At 41.0% G+C, this 24,074-nt stretch overlaps 1 protein-coding gene across 3 annotated transcripts in view; it reads right to left on the reverse strand.

Annotated features, from left to right (window-relative positions):
• Nucleotides 1-19,835, reverse strand: part of PRRG1 (proline rich and Gla domain 1) — a 40,421-nt gene extending 20,586 nt beyond the window's left edge. Inside the window, exons 1-2 of one of the 3 annotated variants that reach the window (XM_054837212.1) lie at nucleotides 19,527-19,835; nucleotides 108-157 (exon numbers count right to left, since the gene is read on the reverse strand). In XM_054837212.1, the coding sequence (XP_054693187.1) occupies nucleotides 108-157; nucleotides 19,527-19,672 (196 nt within the window). In that variant the 5' untranslated portion in view covers nucleotides 19,673-19,835. Of the gene's footprint in view, nucleotides 1-107; nucleotides 158-5,257; nucleotides 5,339-19,526 lie in introns of those variants that run through there. The other 2 variants (XM_054837202.1, XM_054837193.1) reach the window with 2 other exon arrangements.
• Nucleotides 19,836-24,074: the final 4,239 nt, after the last annotated feature.

Raw genomic sequence — 24,074 nt, forward strand, 5'->3', positions numbered from 1 at the left:
ACAAACTGACTGGGATTTTGAGCAGAGGACAGTTTGGACGTGTGCTAATTCCCACTTCATAGGGAATAATAAAGAATGCGCACTCATTACTAAGTTAACAAACTTACCACTATCCATGATGACTACTGTCGAGGCAGGGAACTTGCAAATATCAAGTCTGTAAACAAAAGAGGAAACATCCTGTTGAGTTTGTGAATTATGATGAACTTGCAAAAGTTTCTCTTGATTCCCAAATATTGTTACAAATAGCGCTGGAAACCCTGTGATCAAGACTAATCCCTCTTTTGAGTTGTACCACTACTGCATGCAGACTAATTTCAGTAGTATAGGAAGACCACTAAAAATAAAAAAAGATAACTCTTGTGAAATGGTGAATGCTTTAACCTTTTTCAAAGCTTTCCATATTTAGAATATGCAAAAATGCTAATACGAAATAGAAGGTGTGTATCATTTTAAATGAATCTGCAACCTCTGTTTTACCTAATTGAACTTGAAAGGTATTATTTTCTCCACTGTAATTACTTATACCTTATCTAAGACTTCAATTCACTCTGCAGAGACCATCAAGTCAACTCATTATCTTTAGCCTATGGATCAGATTTTTTGATATCAGAATGAACACACGCAAATTCATTCAGAGTCTGCTGACTACTGATTAAAACAGGATGCCTGCATAAGGCATAAGGGCAGAACAAGACCTGTGATTTGGCAAAGGAACTTGCAATACATGTGAGGATCCCAACCTGCCCTACAAGAACTTACATGTACTTTACACCACATCTTGGAAAGAGAACAGGCAAGACATGCTCTCAGTCAAGAAAGTGCCTGAAGCTCATTGCACCCACCAGGCAGAGAGCCAACAAGAACTGCATCTGAACGCAGCAAGAGTAGTTGAGGGACTGTTTTCAGTTTCTCGGAGTCCTTGTTAGTATAGGAAAAATTAAGAAAATAAAAGCTTTCAGCAAAGTAGGAGAAAGGTGTAGCTGTCTAACCAAGTTGGTAGAACACCATGAGGTTAAAGTTTTTTTTACTAATAAACTACCCACTCCTAAAGGTTAGCATTAGTTCTACTTCAGAGGCCAGGTTACACATCAACATATCATAGCAGACTAATGTTCTCACTCTCCATAAAACCAAATCCTCATAAGCAAACCTCTCCGTAAAAAAAGTGGTAACTACGCACAAAGGTTGGCCGTAACTGCTGTAATAAAGAAAGAGGAAAAGGTTACACTTCCAGCATGGCTCGTCCAACACTAATTCATCATGCAAGAGCAGACCGCGGTACTTGCAAGGGCTGCTGCTGAAGCAAATGGAGCTTTATAAAGAAATCCCAGTCCACTAACAAAATTGTAGGATTGGGACAACAAAACATGTGGGATGTAGGAGTAAAGTGATTTTAAAGCAAGTTCATCAAATCTCTGTAAAGCCAAATAAATGTGAATACACAACAGACATTAAAGCACTCAAATCTCACTACCACAGTGTTTAGCTTTACATTACTAAGTATGGTAGGGTAACAGAAGTAGAGGGCTTAAAAAAATTCTTCAGAATATATATAACCTCTTTTAACAGCCTCAATTTTTCTTAGCAGACTATTCTATGCAAAGACAAAAACCACTTTTGCCACTTGCTTCTTGAATAAAATTAAAATTAGTGTCATTTTCCAGGTAGTCACATTGTTACAACCCAAATATTTGTGCTGAAGAACTTGCCAAGCTTTTAACAATAAACAGGTCACAAAAAAATTTGGCTACTGGTGTAACTATTCATCTGTTACATCATGAGTTTCTTTTGTCATTTATTACCCGCCAGTTTCAGGTCGCTGCTTTTGCAACAGCCCCTCAAACAGGATTCAGAGCAATAGAAGAGCAAGACCCATGAGTGCTCACTCACTCTCTTGAGCTGCGGTAATACAGTGCATGAAATGCACCTTGCCAGGCTTTCCCTCTCTAATGGGGACATTTTTCTGCATTAAATTTCAGTTAGTCTTTAGTATTTCATCCTTTTAACAAGTAACTTTGGCATGGATTTCAACATTAAAAAAAAAGGGGGGGAAAACAGACACATCCACGTCCATGCTGAGTCACAACTAGATGGGACCTACTGGGAACTGTGGTGGAAACAAGAGGAAACATGCCTCTTCCCTTCTACAGGACATTCTTCCACCAGGAGCAGAGTGTGACACTGCCTAGGTGTGCAGTGCTGCCTTGGCACCTGGCAGTAGGTGCTTGGTACGTCACGATCCTTGGGAATGAACATCAGAATACTGACATACAGATTGGGAAATTGGGGAAAACGTGGAGAAAGAGAAAAACAACACTAAAAAAAATCCCACTTTTGATTTTCTTCAGTGGAAATTGATGCACGTATATTATAAACTAGTGATATAGATTTGCTGAATTGGCAGCAAAACACAAATTACTTATATTTTCACCCTTTCTTCATTACCAAAGGAACCAGTGTGCCCTGCTCTAGGAAATATCAAATACAGCTTTCCAGCAGCTGTAGTGCAGAAACTTCCCTTCAACAATCTACATTAGATTCTTACAGCAAATACAAGTATTTTGAGCTCCCTGGAAGTAATTATGTCCATTTTCCTACAAATACGTCTCTCTCTCATGCTCCCCTGCCTTCCCTCTCCATGTCTCCCCAAACTTGTTCATTTCCAAGCTCCCACAAAACATGGCTAGTTTCCTGCTATGACACCCAAATACCTGCTGGGCAAGAGGCTGATTGAGGGCACGGGCAATGGTTGCTCTGCCACTACATGGACATTACACTCACAGGACAGACGCTCCCAATGCAGAGGAACCGCTTGCGTCTTTGCCCTCTACTTAACTGCCCCGTCCCCTTAAGGGAAAGAACTTAATTATATCTTGATCCTCTACTCTCTGACAGTCTTGGTTCTGTTTGACTAAATAGTTCAAAGGTTGTTTGGAAGATGGGACCGAACACAGACAATCAATGTTTTTTACCTTCATCATTCAGCTAATAAAACTGAAGAGGGCTGGCAACACTACAGGAACATCTTGATTTGCTACTCATTTATTCCTCTACTCAACTCTTGATTTAGTTTCCTGCATTTAAGTCTTCATGAACCTCCCTGAAGGCTAGGATGGCCCTATGGTGCCAGAGCAATGTTTTTCATATATATATACACACAAATGTAAGGAAAAAACCCAAAACCACCACACCATCCCACAGATAGTATCTTACTAATAACACCATTGTTTACTGTTTCAGGAATCCTTCTTCCAACTATCTTCTATACATTATCCCCCTCCACAACCTCCAAGAGGTTATACATCACCTTAGGTTTGCTTGTGGAAAAAGCAACAACAGGCTGGACGCACAGATAGCACTATAGCCAAGCTTAGGGTTAAATTCTGAGTTCAACAGCGAGCTGATGTACCTGACCAACAACTGATCTTTTCTGACTGCCTACTTGGCTGTCAGTATAACAGTAAAGAACAAAACAAAACTAAACCAATCAACCATCCACTTCCAGTAGAAAATATAATGACTCAATGGGAAATACAATGAGTTCTAAAGCATATGAGACAGCAAAGGAGACATACCAACAGGGCCCATGCTATTTACCAGCACAACTGTGCTCACCAAAGGGCTGTAGCATCTTGCTGAGCAGAAACATTTTGCATGAAAGTTTAAGACACTAATATTGAAGTAACAAACCAAGCTGTACACTTCTTTTCACAACTAACCTAAATATTTTTCCTCAATCCTGAAAGTGCCCACACCTCATATACACTACGTATAAACACAAAGCATAGAGTTTTTTTATATACGTTTCCAAAGCAAGTAATCATATTCTAGCAGTGTAGTGTGGCCCTTAAATTGGGAGACTAACTAATTTTGGCATTAAAAGTTGTTGGCTCAAGGCAATATTTTTGCAAGATTTTGTTGCGTTTGTTAAGATAACCATATTCTGCTGGCAAATACATCTCTTCTGGCTACATTTCCTGACTACAAGTTTAATTGAAACTTGTGTGCACCGCATACCATTAAAGGACAGAGGATCCGATGGAGGGCACACAAGTCCAAACTGCCTTCACTGTTCTTGCTCACTGACTATCAGGTATTCTAAGACGACACAACATCGAGAACAAAGCGTGTCCTTAGGGAAGGGATTACAAAGAGAAGGGAAAATAAGGATAATGTAAAGCAACAGCAGTATTTTCCCTCACTCAAGTTTCGTTACCAGGGGCTTTGAGCACTGCAAGGCCAGCACGTTCCCCTCACAGCCAGGGAGGGATGTGCATTACAGTACCCAGGTAGGGAAGAGGCTTTTTTCATACTGCAACACAACTCTAACAGGGGATATAGCTGTTTATTTTAGTTTTGTAATCTGCACAATTACTGAGACTACTGGGATGCAATTAACCAGATGCCACATAGAGCTATACAATTTTTAAAAATTATAAATATTTAGGTTCTTCTGGAGCTTTTTATGAAAGTAGGTACATTCAAGGGGCACTGCTAGCTAAAACATAGGTAGATATTCAGTCTAAAAATAAACACCCCTTTTCTAGTCCCCGGCCCCAAACCAGGTGCAATGCAATGACTGAAACACTCCTGTGGAAGGTTTATTTAGAAGTAAAATTAAAACATTAAATAATTACACAGGAAGACAGATGATAATCATCTGAGTGCCATTTACTGATAATGTGTTGTGTGCCTACTTAAAAATCCCAGTCTTACCACACTTGGCTTTTACATTGTTGCAAAAAATATCACAGAATACTACAATTTTACTTATAACAATCTGCTTCAAAAGAACTTTTTTCCCCAGGAAAAGTGCATACAAGGACTTACCTGGATTCAAACACTGGAGAAATATGTTGAATCTTCTCTGAACAGGAAGTCCACAGTTTAAGGATATGGGAGAAGCTTGCATTTATTAAGTTTGGTTTGTTTGCAACAGCAAGGTTAGCCAGGGAATTTGGGTGGGAATAAAGAGGGATAGAAAACTTTGGAAACTGCTTTATCAGACAAGGATAGAGCAGATTTGTCCCACCTCAGACTATGTGGGACAGAGATAAGAATGAAATAGAGAACTGAAAAAAAACCCCAAAGCCACCCTCTGCTTTGTAGATGCTATCCAAACACACTATTTAATGCATTATCATTAATTTTGATTACATAGTGATCTGGTCTGTGGTCTCAGGTCCCTAAGAGAAACCTGTACTTAGCAGATTGCCATTACGTCTTAAAAGCAATAAAAAATATCATCACTCACAGAACTAGCAAGCTGAGTACAACTCCAACACCGCCCTGTTAGCAGAGAGAAGGTGGATCCTCATGACTGCAGCTGGACAAGCCTTCAGCTGGCTGAGACTGAAGGCTAAGCTTCTGCCTTGACTTCATTACCCCTTCTTTATGTTACGTAGCGTTTGTTGTTGTTTTAAAGTTGAGACAATATTCCGGCTGCTATTCTCTGGTTGCTTCCAGGCTCCTCCAGTTCAAAGGGAGAATTGCTGTAAATCAAGACATCTCTTCCTTCCCCTCCCCTTCAAAATCAAACAAGAACATTCTCCTGATATACATGTTTTGGTGAGTAGGACATCTGTGAGGAAAAGTAACACCACTCTCCCCTGGGCAAGGGAGAATTTTGGTGGGTTTCATTGTTCTCAGGCTCATGGGGATCATCTGGGGCAGTTCCTGGGAGGCATAACTGAACACTTAGGTAACTGTATTGAACCCAGAACTGCACTAATCCTCAAGAGACAATGCTCTTCTGAGCAGCCTACATAGTGGCATTTCAGACACCTCAGTCTTCTGTAAGCTACTGTCAAAGACATTGCTTTAGGTTAGACACTATCACTATGCTTTGGGAATGCAAATTTGGAGTATTTAAATTGATAATCCATTTAAGGCTGACATAACAATAAACAATTCCTTTCCTTTTTCAAGTGGGAAGAGTGAACATTTAAATAAAGCTTTTACAGTAGGATGTGTTTTTATCCTGATTTTGTTTGGAAACAAAACCAATGATACCGTGCTACTTACCCATTCTACTTTCTGTTCCCCACCTCAATACCTTTTAACTGAATCTGACACTGAGATTTCTTCCTCTGTGCTCATAAGTTTTTCACAAAAATCAATGACTAAGAAGAACAGAGAAAACCCGTTAATATTCTCACTGCAGTAAAGATGGGGTTTACCAATTACGGCAGTATCTCAGGAAGCATGGTGCCTTTGGTGGCTGTAAATCCATAACCCATTATCACCAGCAGAAAGTAGGTAGTCAGCAAGTATACATCACGCTCAGGACCACCCACAGCCTGTACAGACCTTTGCAAGCTGTTAAGTCAAAAGAAGTTGAAGAGATGAGAATAGGGAAAGAGCATAGTAGCCAGCACATAAGAGGTGTCTGAGAAAAACATGGTGATTTCAGTCAGTGACCAAGTCACAAGAATAAGCATGTTACAAAACAGAGAACTCAGATTATTAAAGTAGGAAAGGGGAAAAGGTAACAGAGACAGGAAAACAGCTTCATTATAGCTCTGGTGCTCACTGACCTAATTACTGTTTAAGTGTCAGCTTCCAAATCAAACACAAATTGTCAGCTACTTTGATATTATCTATTTTCACTTAGGCTTGAATAGCTGGACTCTTTAACTGAAGCAAGTCCAGTGGTCATGAATAATAACCTCTAAGTGCTGTATATTTATCTCTGTCCCTGACTATACTCACATTAGCCAGGAATGCAGTGCAACAGGAGTGAATCTGAAGAACAAAACAGTTGGTGCTGAGGACCCAACATTAACACAACATGCATTTGTTGAGAATTTTACTTTGGGGTAGCTCTAACTGGGTTTTGTGAGCTGAACACTGTGCAGCAATGGGACTGCAGTACGTATGCTCTTGGAATCTATCTTCTGATTTACTTTTATCCAAAAGCAATTAACTCCGAGTGCTTTGAAATGATTCTACAACACAAACCAAAGCACAGTAGGTGGTGACAATTGGGATGTTAGCTTCCAAAGCACGCTCCTAATCTGAACCAAAATGCTACTGCAGATACACCCAATGCATACTGTATGACTATGCTCAAAGTAGTAGGAAGCTGTGAGGAAGGAAGCCCTAGATAAACAATTCCTCAGCAAAGAACTGAAGTTTGTAAAGGGGCGACAGTGAATGTCTGGCAAAACTTCCTGTGGAGCTACAAAATTACTTTGATAAACAAATTGAGAAAACCAGAGATAAACGTGAGGCTCTCCCTCAAACAAGAAAGTAAGTGCTGGGAAGCTAGTTAGGAGGAATATCTCCCAGCCAGAATCTGCTGGGGGCATCACCCACAAATGCTAGACTGACCTACGGTATTGTTTGGAGGAAAAAATAAAAAAACCCACAAACAAACCCAACCAGAGACAAAAATCCTCACCACAGTGAGATTTCTGAAGCAGTCTACGTGTTGGACTTGGCAGTGCTAGGTTAATGGTTGGACCTGATGATCTTAAAGGTGTCTTCCAACCAAAATGATTCTGCAATTCTACGGGCTTCTCTCTTTTCTTCAAATGCTGTGTTCTCACTGTGGAAATTAAACACTACTAATACATAGGATACCACGAGGGCCCAATGTAAGAGCTAAAAACCTAAAATATGAAAGTTTGCTCAGAAACACTAGAAAAAAAAAAACCACCATATACAGCTAATCTGGGAACTAGGAGACAACCTAGCCACCCCTCACCTCCCTCAAAAAAAAAATCCACACAAAAAAAAAAAAGCACAGTCCACCCCCAACAGTGGAAACTTGCAATTACAAAATTAATATCCAGTTTATGATCACCATTATCAGAATTTTCAATAACTATCTCTCAAAAGTTTGTTACCAGCTTCTAAAATAATAAAGTAGCACACAAAGTCAATACACAATAAGCCAGGGAAACTACATTATGATCCTTCTGTCTTGCATTTAGAGGTGTCTAAAGTTTTAAACAACGTATTGATAAATTCTTATGTTATACTAGTAAAGTGGCAGCTGCTTATTGAATAGCTATCATGTATTTTTTAAAAAAATTATAGTAAGAGAAAATAATCAATGGACCTGCTAGCTCTTTTCAAGAAAAAAAATATCACATTAACTGTAGCAGAATTGCTGCAGACTGTTTTTATAGCATGTTTTCACTCACAACCTCCCTAGATTAGAAGCAGCTTTGAATGTGCACTCATTTAATTTTCCTCCCCTATTTTGTCCCTGTTTTCATACAAATGAAACGTTTGCATACGTTTTGTAAATTACGAACAAGCCAACTTTCATTTTGCAGTTCAGACCATCTCCTGATGCTTTACAGACATCAAACTGTGGAACATTACTCAGAAGCTCTCAACTCCAGTTGAAAACTGGATTGTATATGGATTAAAAATTACATGCTCCTCTTATAAAAAGAAGAAGAAAAAAAAAAGAAAAAAATCCTTTGTGTTTAAATAATCACTGTATACTCAGTTTAGAGAAGGCAGACATTCAGCTGATCTAAGCATAACACACCGAGTCTGTTCGAATAAGTTGATCTTTTGGCTATATACCTGTGACCAGAGAAGATAAACACATTACAGCTAACCATTATTTCTCACAACACACGGAACAGGAGGGTACCCACTGACCTAAGCTGACATAGATGTATTAAATCAAAGGACCTGAATTTTCACATACTGCCTAAGTTATGGAACTTGCTACCATAAGATGCTGTTCAGGACAAAAGTAGAAATGGGTTTAAAAAACAGAAAGGAAATCAATAAATGAGGGAGAGATTTGGTGATTACTATAACACAATTCTCCAGATGTATCCTCTATCCCACGAAGTTTCCCATCTACTGATAACAAGGACTTTACTTGGGAAGGCTCACTCTGTCCATGCTCTGCTCTAAGACTCTTCCCATAGGATCTCAATCCCAAGCACAACTACAGGCTGGGCGGAGAATGGATTGAGAGCAGGCCTGAGGAGAAGGACTTGGGGGTGTTCATGGATGAGAAGCTCAACATGAGCCAGCAACATGCACTCACAGCCCACAAAGCCAACCATGTCCTGGGCTGTATCAAAAGAAGCATGACCAGCAGGTCAAGGCAGGTGATTCTGCCCCTCTACTCTGCTCTCATGAGACCCCACCTGGAGTACTGTGTTCAGCTCTGGGATCCCCAATACAAGAAAGACATGGAGCTGTTGGAGCGAATCCAGAGGAGGGCCACGAAGATGATCAGAGGGCTGGAGCACCTCTCCTGTGAGGACAGGCTGAGAGAGTTAGGGTTGTTCAGCCTGGAGAAGAGAAGGCTCCGGGGAGACCTTATTGCAGCCTTCCAGTACCTGAAGGGGGCCTACAGGAAAGCTGGAGAGGGCCTGTTTACAAGGGCATGGAGTGATAGGATAAGGGGTAATGGCCTTAAGCTGAAGTAGGGTAGATTTAGATTAGATTTTGGGAAGAAATTCTTCACTGTGAGGGTGGTGAGGCACTGGAACAGGTTGCCCAGAGAAGCTGTGGAGGCCCCCTCCCTGGAAGTGTTCAAGGCCAGGTTGGATGGGGCTTTGGGCAACCTGGTCTAGTGGAGGGTGTCCCTGCCCATGGCAGGAGGGTTGGAACTAGGTGATCTTTGAGGTCCCTTCCAACCCAAACCGTTCTATGATCTCCTGCCAGCTGCTGGCACAACATACCACGCCAGGCTGACTTTTTTGCTGATCTAATATAGCAGTTCTTACTCACATTCTCCAGAATGCTAAAATGGCCTACCATTTACCTTCCAACAACCTTCACATTACTAATACCTAGTTTAAAATGTTCTACAGCTTGTGGCCAAACATAACTTCTCAAACACTTCAACCATTTGTTAAAGTTCAGGAGCCAGTTAACCTTCAGATTTTAGTACTACACATTTTCAAAAAACTATGTATTATTACATACACACAAAAGACACTACATATACCTTTTATTGGTAACTACTGGCTATGAAAGGAAGGAAGCAGTCCAGTGCCCAGTATGGAATGAGCAACTGTATCCATTTCCTCTCCAAAGTGGTTTAAAACTAGATTAGGACCAAGGGAGTAAATACCAGCACATAACAGAAATTGAGTTGATAGATGGCAAGTGGTCTCTTTAATGGATCCTACTCACTATCTACAATCTCCCTTTTTCATTTGGCTCTGGGTCTCCCATCTGCCCCCAAATCAACACATCACAACATTCAGGATAAGCAGAAAGCAGATAACAGTGCTGTCTGCCTTTTAAAAGGCATTTACGGGTCAGGTAGGAGAGAAAAGAAAAAAAGAAAAAAAAAAGAAAAAGAACATTACTTTTACTTCTGATTATACCTCTCCAGGCATGAAAGAGAAGGGTCAAGCAACAGAACCTGGGCACAGTCCGTTCACAAGAACATAGTTTTATTGCAGGTACAGTGTTTGTCCACTCAGAAAAGGTCACAAGATCGAGGCTAAAAATGTACCTTTTTCCTACTTTGAAACTCTTATAGATACTTTCTTCCCCAAAACGTCTTGAAAAGCAAAACCATGACCCAAATGTCACAAATAATACCTTTAAGGATTTTCCAATAACACAAACTAGCCGTAGAAAATTCAGCCTCCAACTGTATCAGTCTGTACCTAATATTCAAGTCTTTTTTTTCCACAAAAAAAGCAACCTGACAATTCTGTACATTTGAAAAAGATTACCCTCAACTCACTGAAGTGTTTCCTGAAATTGTTACAATATTGTGAAGGGTAAAGAGCAATAGCTATTTTTAAAAATTAGTTTCCCTCTAAACTACCAGTATTTTTCGAGCAGGTATTAAAAGAAAGGAAAATAGAAAAATTCTAGATCTCAGAATATGCATTTTTTAGCCAAAAGAAACTTGGATAATTTCAGATTGGCATCTTTGTTTCACATGCAATAATTTTATAACAAACATAAGCCTAACAGTTCATAAAGTTTATTTTGCTTTTCTGTGATGAGGGAAAGGTGAGGCAAACATTCTGCTCTGTACAGAAATTGCATTTAGTACCTGTTTGGTACGGCAATGTCTTACACCTCATTTAATTTAGAAAAATTAGCCAGAAAACAATAAAGAGTAATTTCTTTGTGAAGCACTAAACTAAGCTAGAGAAATGTGCAAACAAAGCCTTCTCTTCCAAATATTTATGCATCGTCAGCATATTTTAATACAAGTTTCCACCCTGCCTGTCTTTCCCTGAAGCAAGGTACATACAACAGCATTTCAGAGCATGTTTTAATGGGATTTTCCAGTCAACCAAAAATCAAATTTCATCGAAGTGAAGGAAGAGTTATAAATACATATTTCATCTTATTAAATTATATGGTAACTAGGGAAAAGATAATGAGGCACAACTCCTTTGCAGATTTTTATGAAGTTTTCTGTCACACTGGGAAACTGCATAAAGAGAATGCACAGAAAGGTGTACAGCACTAGAATCCGCAGAACAGCTGCAGTCATACTCCTTGGTAAAACAGAAAGGTAAACAGGCCTACAAACCATGGCGGGGGGTGGGGGGGAAGAGAATTTTTTAACTACTGCTATTTCCCCCCTCACAACACTCACGCCCATCTCCCCTCACATTGGCTTTACCTGAATTTCCAAATACATTACGATGCATACATTATGACTGTCTTTTTTACTGCATTGCACTTCATTTATTCCAAGTAGGATTTGCCCAAACCTACACACAAAAGTACTCCAGCTGATTTCCACGTTTGGAGTATAATAAAACATGATGGTTTGGCTTCAGCCTTGAAGAGGAGCCAAGGAATCTCTCCTCCTTTCCTACCACTGGTACCCACACTTTACTGGGGATCAGAGCCCCTGATGTGGGCTGATGCAGTTCTGTGCTCTGCACTACAGCTCCACACCTCTCCCATTGATCTCCCTCTCCTCCTCTACCCCTTTGCTCTTGAAGATGGCCGCAGAAAGGAAGTACAAGCTTCCTAGACTGTATCTGCCACCAAAGCCAACCTATCCAGCAAATAGTTTTGCACCCCTCCTTAGTTACTTCATAGTCTCAATAATATACATTACATTTGGTTTAACAAGGCTGAAAGGAAGTATCAATTTTTATTCTAAATGGTACAATTCTGTAAGAATTACTAGAAATGCAACAGTATTTCTTTTCAAAGGGTTTAACACTATTCTCCTATTTTGAGATTGTTTACCTTCAGTAAAAGGGCTTTGTATCTACCTGGGGTTTCCTCAGGCCTCTAGTCCAACAATTTGACCCATTGGTCCTTTCCAATCAACTACTACAGAACAGTAGAAAACCGTAATTTCATGGAAGTTTTCCTAAAGAAAGCACACTAGTATTGAGGATGGAGGCATTCTGAACTTCATAGCTCAAAAAAAGAGTAGAAGACAAATTAACATCTAATTCAAATTTGTCATTTATGAAGAAACAAATACCACAGTAAAGCTTTAAGTTACATCTTGTAACTTATCAACCACACAGCATAAATCCATAGGAAACAAAGCTGCATGAGTTTCAGCAGCCACAAAACTACCAGTATCAAGGTGTACCTATGAAGAGTTTTCCACACTTTCCAGCACTGTGAAAACATGAGAACAGCTCCCAAAACTAAAACACTGATTCTACTGACACTCTCGTACTCCAATATCCATTTTGCCTGTGAGTAGGAAGCAGAAAAAAAGTATATAACAAAAACAGTTCAGAAGGATTTTAGCTTTAGAGATCAGCTTTAAAAGATGTAAGGCAAGAAAAATCTTACACATATTGAAGTTCCTAACACTGACATACCAAATTAATGTGTCAAATTTGTGTGCAATTAACCATATTTGAAGATATAAATTATCTTAGTTGTGTCAAAAGCATACACAGAATTAAAATAAAGTTAATTCTTGAAAATTTCATTCACAACTGAAAGATCCTCTACAGGATCTAACATTTCTTTTTGGAAGATTTAAAGGGGGGTTGTGTGTGTGTCCCACCCCTAAGAAGCTGTATACCTACCCCAGCACCTAGAGAATGTAAAGGAGGAGAGGAGACTTCTAATGCAAATACATCGCTGACATTTTTTAAAATCTGGTAATTCTGTTGTATTCATTTACATATGTAATACATGGCAGAAGTCACTGGAGAACCTTCCTAGACATGCTGCCCACCAGCAGGTGCATCTCTACCTTTTTATATTTCTGGTGTAGATCACCCACACAAAAAATTCATAGAACCATAGAGCAGCCCAGGTTGGAAGGCATATCAAAAGATCGTCTGGTATAACCTTTCGTGAGGAAGGGAGTCTGGTTATCTAGCACCCTGTCCAACTGCATCTTGAAAACCTCCAATGATGGAGGTTGTTCCAGTGAATGATTGTTCTCATGGTAAAAAATTTCTTTCTTATATTGAGATGAAAACAACGAGTAAACCTTTGCAAAGAGTTCCTGAAGAACGGCCATAGTGAAAGTGCTTTGATACTTCTATTTTTCTGAGACAACTGCAGATCTGTTGAGCTTGCAGTTAGGTACTTTTTTTACAGTTCATCCTAAGTGGCCTTTCCATAAAAGATAAGTTTGTTCATCATCATCTCACTTTTTGATTTTGACCCCAAGATCTGTCCATCAGGTTCTTGGTCCTCTTGAGGGACTTCCTTGTCTCTTTCCCCTTGAACAGTTTGCTGCTGTTCTTCAAAGATGTCAGCAGAGAAAGACACTGATACACTGCTGCTTCACTGATAGATTTGGAGTCAGCACTTAAATCAATCCCAGCTAAAGCTGCCATCTGAGTAGGAAGTCCCACACACAGAGTCACATAGTCCCACTCCCTCCCTTGAGTCAATACAAGGTCTGGCTGGTAGGCCCCAAGGCCAGCCAGAGGTAACTCAGTGGAAAGCATTTTCTGCGTGTGTCATTATGCTTGTTTTAGTTTGATTGGCTTAATTTTAAAACAAATCAGCTCTCTGGTTCAGTTGACTGCACAGCATTAAGAGTGCTAGTGCCAGCACAAAAGAAGCAGTCAAAATGCAAAACCTAGCAAGGATGGAGTGGAAAAGCAAGAACTCTTGTTTTCAGGCAGCAGGACAAGCTTAGATCAGTTAAGCTGCTTACAAAGCCACACACTCAGTTCTCCAGACTAAGCCATGCCTTTATTTTGCTGCTGCCCACAGCTCTGATAACCAACAGTAGCAAACAGAAAACAGTACAGTGAGTCCATTTCATTTCTCATGCTCAGAACTGCTCAGCAGTACTGAAATAAAATGTCACACACTGTGCTAATTTCAGCTGCCACAGGGGAAATCTATAGGAAGACAGGCAGGAGAGTTAGCTAATAACTCTGCTGTTGAGACCTCGTTCAACCCTTCCCCATAGCCATAAGAATGAAGACTAGGGAAAGAAATATGAACAGAAAGTTGCTTCTCCTCCCAGCTTTATTTAGCAAATAGTTTGAAGATTAATAGTCTGCAAATAAAAGCTGAAGAATACCCACAAGGTCAGTAAAGAGCAGACTGATAAACCTGGAGGTACACGCAGGTGCAAAAGTTCACACGTCTGAAGCAGCCACTATTTCTGAATTTTCCCACACCACTCCCATAAACTGCCTCACACCAGCGAGCCAACAAATTCACACTTTTTGAGCTGAAGATGAATCATTCTTCAATGCCTAGTAGTAAACATTTGGAAATACAGCTAATTATAATAAATATTACACAGTTTAGACAGTTATATTAAACAGGGATTTAGCAACAGGGATTTACATGAGGAATTGCTGTAAAGTGAATCTTGAAACCTGTCCATAGCATTCATTCTCAAACTACAGGAAAACAAAGAGCTCAGCAAAACAGGAACACCCAGAATTACAACAATAAGGTATAACGTCTTGGTGTAAACAAAAAAATCTCACCTACCCTAGAGCTCTGACAAACATAGTAGTTCTGCAGTTTCAGGCAACAAAATTAATACTTCGCCAGGATAAGTTTTATCTACAATAAACTATTCCAATACTACCTTTCACATAGTCTCTCTCTCTCTTTCTCTCTCTGATTTTAACATCACTTAATCTGACCACTGTTGGAGTAATCATATTGGTGCAGACTGACCAGTACGTTGAAAAACTTGAAGTATGTTGAGTGGATGATCTTTCAAAAGTCATTTCAGGAGCGACATAAGTTTGATTCAAATGCTTTCTCTAAAAGAAACATTTCACTGAGCAGGTACACAGCACTCCATAATGTATAAAACGCAAGTAATCAGAAACTTTCAAGATGCAATTGCAGGACAGTCTGTCTCTCCCCCATGTAAAGACATCTACTCTCTCTCAAAAAAAAAATAATTTACACAAACCAGCATTCTTAGTTTGAAAACTGGCACCATTTCTTGATTTCTTGTGCTACTATATTGTCCAGGACTCTTAGCCCTGGGTGCTCCCTCTAATATGTTGGGCTGTGCAAATATATTTCTTGTCTGATTTTACAAGTGCATTTCTGAAGAGATGCATAACTTTTATCCAAAGTTAAAGATATTTTACATAATTATTATCTATCATTAAAAATAAGTGATAGCCTGAAATACAGATAAAAAAGCTTTCAACAAATATGTTTCCTTAGCAAGCCAAACACGTGGTGTGATTTTTGGTGGTTAGTATGTATTTATTTAACTTCCAGCATGAAGAGAGGCCTTGCTTTTGAAATGTAGGTATTTTAATAATGGTATTCAGTGACCTTGATTAGAATACAGATCACTTGATAATCAGTACTATCAAAACTGTTGGCAACAAAAGAATGGGCTAAGTGTATTTCAGACCTCACAAACGTATATCAAATTTTACTTAACAAGAATCAGTAAACAAAACAAAGGTAAATAAGGAAAGGGCTCGGTATTGTCAGATTAGATTTCAAAACGTCAAGTAGTTACTGACATCTGAACTCAAACAAAAATAGCTGGCAGGAGAACAGATATTAGACATTAGGTCATTTAATCCACTCCCTTGCCAGTTCTGTATTGTTCTCTACCGCACATTGCAAGTGCTTTTGTTTATAATGTGGAAGAGGAGAGGAAGCAAGGGATGGGGGAAAGAAAGTGGATTGTCTTTGGAGACTGAAGCAAACAAAAAAACATTAAAGAAACATGAGCCAGAGAAAGACAGCATCCTGGAAACACAGCTGATAGGAATACATGAAAAAGCAAGATGAAAAGCAGCAGAGAAGTTTAGAACTGAGCTGAGAAACTGAAAGCAAAAGTTCCTAACAGCATGGTGCAAGAAAATAAAATTCTTGCCTTCAGGAACCTGGTGTCATTCATTGAGTAAATGGGAAGAAATGAAGCATATAACATTTATGGGATTAATGGAAGAGGGCAAAATGGCTTAGGTTTTTCCCAGCACTCATACTGGGGCTAGTGGTACCAATTGCATCTCTTGTTCCCCCGCCCATCCAGCTGGCATATAAGAGCCAGGTAAGAGTCAAAAGTCAGTCATATATATTTTTTTTTTCCAACCTGATTAATTCTGTGATCCACCTCACCAGATGGATATGGAAACGGCTACGCTATCACAAGTGAGGGAGGTCACAGAGGGAGGCAGGACAAAATGATGGAAAAGAGGATCATAGGAAAAGGGAGCTGTTTAAAACAGCACAGCAAACAAAAGTGATTCACAATACTGTGGTTTAAAATAAGCTAGCACTACCCTGAAGTATATTTTATCCCTGCTTTTGCCACAGAATTTGTTCATGACCCTAGAAAAATTACTTAAAAATGCTGTTTCAGTGTGGACACTAACTATATACACTTTATTTCAGGGGTGCCTCCCCAAAATTTGAGTGCTTGATTTGCAAAAGCAGCATAGGCTTAGACCAGATATTCAATTTATTTGCACCTGTGCACTTAATATACACCAGGACACTGAACTCAATATCCTGAAAAAAATCAGATCCTACCTGGACCAGATTTGGTCTCCATAGTTTTATCTTTCATTCTTCATGTGGAGTGAAAGGATGATTATTTCCTTGTCTTAGAAGAGTTTTGTCAATTAAGGAGGGAATTTGTCAAGTACTGAGATACTAAGGTGATCAGCACAATAGAAAACACAAGGAAATTTATAATTCTATAGTCAAAGCAGAATGCAAACACAGATTTGAGTCACACTGAGAAAATAAGTCTTGACGTCACACAACCAAAGTAATGAGGGTAAGACCAAAATACTTCAACTTTTTAATAGCTTGAGTATAACAGGACTTTTTATGCAACAAACAATATGTTATTACTTAATAGAAAACTGTAGTTCAGTCTAGATGTATGAAGAGGCTGAATTAAAGTTAACTAAAACCTTCAGTTCTCCTCTTCTTCATTTGTGAAGAAATGGAAATGGCAATAGTAGTATAGTTACTCTGTGTGTAACTATCCACGTCTAACAAAAGAAAATTGATGCCACCACATTATAATCTCAACATCTATATGTTTTATAACCAGATGCAATGCTTTGCTGTTTGAGCTAATACATTATCTTGCAGCATTAGTTGGATGCAAATTTCTGGATGAACTTGCATGAGAAAGAGATAATCCATGTTTCGCCTGGGGATTTCCTGCTATTTGCTAATTCCAAGAAAATAGAGATACTCAGGAATCCCAGGCTTTACCCTAATCTGTTATGGAAAATAAAATTTTCTCATCTAAAAGAGGTTGAAGATGGCTGAACAGATAAGCAAAAAGTTTCACTCTGTTTCCATGCAGTACTCTCACACAGAAATTCCCCATCCCCTCTTCTCTGGCTTCTAATCTCACTCCCCTGGTCCAGCAAGAACTACTCTTGCAAACTCATCCTTACTGGATATGTCTACTTAGACTGCGAGTCACCTCTTCCACTTGTAAACCTCCCCCATAACCACGTTATCAATGGCACTCCCTCTGTTCAACACAAGACCCAGAATGCGCAACGTCGGAGTTGCACAATCCCTTTACACAGGCGTGTGCATGCCTATGTGGATACATACACATACGCACATAAAAAACCCAGTGCTTTTACATACGTACCTATTTATTTATATACAAAAGAATACACTCTTTCCCCCTACATCACACATCTTTCCTTGAGCTAACATAAGCATCCCTCTGGCAGCGCAGACAACCAGATGCAAGTAGTAACTGGGTTAATCAGAAAAAAATGTTTAAAAGGTTAGTCTGAATCTGTGGGTAACGTTCCATGCCACTTCACCCCACTGCTGTAGGAACAACGGTGCCAGCATGGGGAGAAGATGGTACAGAAGGTAGCAACAAACAGCAAGGCTTCAGAAAAACCACAAATAGGATTTTTATTCAGTGGCAGCGCCAGCCTAAAGTAATATTAAATTTAAGGTGTTGATTTTAATCTAGAATACCAACATCTACATAACTGTCCCTCTTCTCTCCCCAGACTTATCTATGACAATGGGATTATAAAAACTTGAGACTCTTTCAAGCATCTTCATTCGCTTAGTCTTCTTCCCTTTACTCACCGGCTCCATTCCTCTCTGCTTTGTTCCCAACATGCCCAGCCACTGCTTGCTCTTTCACCCCTCAACCAATGCAACATTCAATCCCAGTTTCAACTGTGATGACATTGAGGGTCCCTGCGGCCCTCCTGTTTCCTGTGGATATAAGTTGTCCCTTTGCCAGTGCTAGGCCTAGGAGAGGTCCATCAGACCCCCGGAAAATCAGGCTCATAGCCTCAATACACCTACCCGTACTCAGCATCTGAAAGCCTCAGCTGCAGTGACTGCCCTGGCTACTGCAGATCTAACACAGATGGAGTCTTTGGGTGACCCTGACAAAAGTGAAAAAAGTTTTTACAGGAATACAAAAGCTTCAGACAGTTGCGGTTTTATTTTGTGGTTTTGTTTTGGTGGTGGTGGGTTTTAAAACTTAAGAGAATTAAGTTTTTTGCCTATTTTGGAGACAACCATTAACCTCTTTCAAAAAAGAAAGTCCACAGGATTTCTCCTTTGTTAAACACAGTCAAAACATTTTCTTCCCTGGCTTAACTGGAAATGGCACAAACCCCTTGAGAGAAGTTTTCCGGGCGGCTCCGCCAGCGCCAGCAGCCGCCGGAGCCCAGCAAGGGGAGGAGGGCGGCCGGGTGCGTTTCGCCCTTTCTCCCCTCTGAGGGTCTCCCAGCCGGCCGCGCCGGGCCCCGCCGGGCGCACCCCCACACAGAACCCCCGCCCCACGCACACCCGGCCGCGCAGCGCTAAGCGCGCCCCAGCCCGCCCCGGCCGCTCACCCCCGGGGGCCCCGCCGGGCCCCTCACACACGGCCCCGCTCCGGGCAGCCCCTGCCCAGGACACCCCGCGGACCCCTGCCCTGCCCGGGGGCGGCAGCGCCTGAGTGCGCCCACAGGTAGGCGAGGAGGCACCGCCTGCCAGCCCCGGCCCTCCCCCACGGCGCGGCTGCCCGCTCCGCTCCCGGGACACCCCGGCCCCGCCAGCTCTCCGCCACCGGCCGCGCTGCGCCCCTCCGCCCGGCCCAGCCCGCGGGACGAGGCAGGAGCACCCGCGGCGGCGAGGCACCGCCGCCCGCCCTCCTCCGCACTCACCGCTGCTGTCCGAAACGAGGATCCGCCGGCGTGCGGGCGGCGGAGGTGGCCGAGTGCTGCCGGCCTCGCTCTGCCGCCGCCGATCCGTTCGCTGGCCCCGAACTCTCCGGTGCGTTCTCTGCCGGGCAGGCGACGCCGCCGCGCATGCGCCGCGGGCAGCTCCCCCTGCCGGCCGCCAGGGGCCGCGAGCGGGGGGCGACCCTCAGGGCGACCTGCTGCCTGAGGGGCTGCGTGTGCCGCCGCCGCCCGTTCCTCCGCTGCCCCTCTCCCGCCTGGTGCCTGCAGCCGAGGCCCTCTGCCGAGCTGGCCGCGGGGTCAGCCCCGTCCCCGGCACAGGGTGACCCGTCCCGCCGCCCCCCTTGGGGGCCTCCCCTCGGCCGTCGCCAGGGACCCCGTTAACGGTCAGAAACGCGGGCTCGGCGGCCTTTGCTTTTTCTTTTTTTTTTTTTTTTTTTTCCCCTCCCCAGCAATTGTGCCCTGTGATAGAGAGCTACAATAACGTGAAAAGTTACGATTTTTCCCTTCAGTGTGTCCCCAAGGATGGCTGTGGGGTAGTGGGTCTTGTTTCACAGAGGTCTGGGCCTTTGAGTGTGCTCAGGTCTCACCCGTGGTAGATGTATTTTAGGACCCCTAAAACCCTAATATTCCACATTAAAAATTAAGGGTGGGTTGGGGTTTTTTTTGCGCTGCCCAGAATTGGTGCTAATTAACTTTTGGTCCTTCCTCTGAAACCGAAGTGTTTGTTAACTTAATTTTTTTGGTTTGTGACTAGTACCTTCATTTTCACCTCTGTGATTTCTAATGGATGCGTACGGAAAGAGGATAAAGCTGCTCAGAAAATTCACAGCAGATTAATAATCCTCACCTGACTTCAAAGGTACTGTTGTCAGTGGTGCAGTGGCCTGGTTATAAATGACTTAGGAACAATTCACAAAAATAACAGCTTGGCTTGCCAGAAGACAGATTGAGGTCTAAATGGTGTGGAGTATAAAATACCATTTATTCTATGAAAATGGAAGTGAAGCTCCATATTAATATGCAGTGTTTTTTTGAAGTTTACATTGCTGCTGCCTTTATATTCAATGTTCTGTGGCTTCAGTTTTTAGTGGATTACTATGCTGTACACCAGTACTTTTTACTTTTAATTTTATATTATCAGACAACTGACAATCAGCAGAAAAAGGAATGAGGTAATAGTAGAGTCACATAGACATTTACGGATGTTGTGGTTTAACCCGGCAGGCAGCTAAAACAACCACACAGCCATTCACTCCCTCTTCACCTCCCAGTGGGATGGGAGAGAGAATTGGGAAAAAAATAGTAGAAGTCGTGGGTTGAGATAAAGACAGTTTAATAGGACAGAGAAGGAAGATAATAGTAATAATAATAACAACAATGGTAAAAGAATATACAAAACAAGTGATGCACAGCACAATTGCTCACCACCTACTGACCAATGCCCAGCTAGTTCCGGAGTCGTGGTCACGCCCCTGGCAAGCTTCCCCTAAGTTATATGCTAAGCATGATGTCATATGGTATGGAATATCCCTTGGGTCAGTTGGGGTCAGCTGTCCTGGCTTGTCCCCTCCCAACTTCTTGTGCACCCCCAGCCTGCTTGCTGGTGGGGTGATGTGAGAAGCTGAAAAGTCCTTGATTTGGTGTAAACATTGCCTAGCAACAACCAAAACTTCGGTGTGTTATCAACATTATTCTCATCCTAAATCCGAAAGCTCCTAGGAAGAAAATTAACACTATCCCAACCAAAACCAGGACAAGGGAACAGAAAGATGAGACATAGTTTGCAATAGTTCAGACATGTCTCAGCTCCTTTAATGGATCTTGACCTATAATTAAGTTAATGCTTTCATATATGTCAGCTGAGACCTGACACTGAGACCATCAGGATTTAAACAAAAGAAATTACATTAATATGTCTGACAGTACTTTGACAGAATTATCCTGAAGCTCAAATGCCTTGAATGAATGGGATTAAGTCCCATATAAATTTCCTATGTAGCTGAATCAATAAGGGTCAACAAGAGAAAGAAAAAGATCAGATGTTTGATAGTGGTTAATATTAATATAATGTGCAATATACCTCTCCTAGTTCACAGTTTTCTCAGTTTCTGAATCTTTAGTACCCCCCACTATTGTTTAGTATGAGCTCTTCTAAACAAAAGGCTTCACAGAGAACAGTTTTTCCTATGTGTTATTGAACTGATAGTAAAAAATACTCTGTAGAATTAATTCCAGTCAGATATTAAAAAGTATTTCAATAAAGCTCTTAATCTTATCCATTCATTTATGTCTATGAAAGATAAAATCTGTATGAAAATGAATTGTTCAACTAAACAGAAAATGTAACAGTCTACATAATTAAATTCTTATTTATTTAAAGCATTGATTTTTATAAACTTAAGACTACAAGTCAAAAATCAAAGTTGAGAGGAGGAAAGGGGCTTTGAGAATTATAGAACTGTATTGTTCTCTGTAATACAACACCATTAGCAGTGTTATACTTAAGCAATTTTCATAAATTACAACAATCAACAGGCATCTTAGTTTGTCCTGAACACTGACATGGTTTCATTACTGGAAGAACATAAAATTGTTTTAAAGTTACGCTAAGTTGTTTCAGTTGCTCCTTGTCTGCAGCCAAAGTAGTAAAATATTTGCCAAGAGAACAGTGACATGTTAAGGACTGCCCAAGTAGCATGACAAAACCCGTGATTTTCAAATGCTGAGTGTCTGATGTTTCAAGGAATGTTTAAGTTTTGCTGATAGCAATTCAAAACTGAAGGTGAAAATTTGAAATTTTATATGCAGTACTGATAGACTTTTAGCTCAATTTCTTTTTTCCAAATGAAAAATTTCCTTTTTTTGCATCCAATAATATTTGCATCAGTGAGAAAAATGCTATTATTGCTTATATATATAATACTTTTTAGGACTAGAAGAGCATTTTCTTGCTATGAAGAAGGAATTCGGAGAAGACTCCAATACATTTAGAACAAAAGGTACATTTTAAATTACAGGGTTGCAATTGCTTTTGAAATACAGATAACTTTATATTCTATTTACAGTTTGGTCTGATTCATCACAACCTTTATTTTGAATTGTAGACACATAATTCGCTAATCTAATGATTTATTTATTTTCTAAAATGAAAGTGTATTTTGTAATTCAATATATGGATACTGATTAGGTTTAAACACAATAAAAATAAAAGAATATTTTATGACTCAGCTGCAACTTTAAAAATTACTAAATAAATTATGGGAAAGGTACAAATTTTAGAAACTGTCTATATCTTAGCCTACAGTATTCTTCAGAATAATGGCCTCAAGTTTGTACTAAAATAATACCACTTGAAATTTCCATGGCATGAACAAAAAATAGTGGCAAGCTCCATTAGGTTGCTTGACTGTGAGATGCCTTCCTCGGGATGGTCTCATCTGACATTTTGTATTTTCTTGTAGGTGACTGGGACCAATTTCCATGTAAAAAGCTGTTTTTTTCTTCCTCGCTGAGACAGCCTAATGCAGGTACTATTGATGCTATTTCCCCTGCTAGTAAGTGAGAGTGGGACTACCTGTTGGCTCCTGCTGGCCCTCTTACAAGACAGCAGCAGAGGCAGTCCACTTTTCTCACCTCAGCCTCTTCCTCTCTTCTGAGTCCCCCTTCCTGTCCTTTCCCCACGGCTGGCTGTAACCTGGAAATTGTTTGGCAAATTGCTGTTTTTAGGGAGGATGAAAGGGGGAAGGCAACTGCTCATGCAGAGGTGTGGCCATAGGCTGCTGCAGCATTTGGAGTTCAGGACACGTGTATGGCTGAGTCACTAAACTTGGACTTGACTCCTAATCCCAACGCTGCCAAGTTTGGCCCATCCTGACTCTAGGGCTTAACAGTTTCTTCAGTGTCTTAACATCTGATTCTAATGCCGTGATGCCTAATGACAAAGCACTTTCCAGGGGTCCCCATCCTCTGTAATTCCCATCAGCCAAGGCATCAGTGTGATTTCTTCCAAATACCTTGGTTCACAAAGCAGGCAAAATGGCAGACTGTGATCCTTCACAATGATGAGGTTAGAGGTGAGAGCTCCAGCATCCACACACACCCTGGAATTTGTTTATGGGGAACTACTCAGCTCTTCCATGCACCTCTGACACCCGCCCATGAGCATCTTGCAGACCCCTGGAAGTCTGGAAACAGATGTGTGCCACATGAAGAACAGAGGAGGAAAAGTCAAAAGCATATGTTTAGGCAAGGCCTGAGAAAGAGCACCAGAGAGTTTTTAGCAGAAAGGAAGGGACCTGTTGCTGCTGCCTCCTAAAATATCTGTGGGAAGGGGCTGTTCAGCAACTCGTGTGGAAGCTCTGATTTTTTAGGAGGCAGGTGAATGTGAAAGTAAGTACAGCAAAAGTACTGTTCTTGGGTTGGAAAGCTGTTTGAAATGTAGGAGACAGCCAAAGAAAGAAAAGTAGATTTGGCAAGCCTGTATCAAAAGCAGCTAATCAGGATAGGCAAAAAGAGACACAAAATTTGGCT

Source organism: Grus americana, chromosome 1 (assembly GCF_028858705.1).
Source record: "Grus americana isolate bGruAme1 chromosome 1, bGruAme1.mat, whole genome shotgun sequence".
Classification (NCBI taxonomy): Eukaryota; Metazoa; Chordata; class Aves; order Gruiformes; family Gruidae; genus Grus; species Grus americana.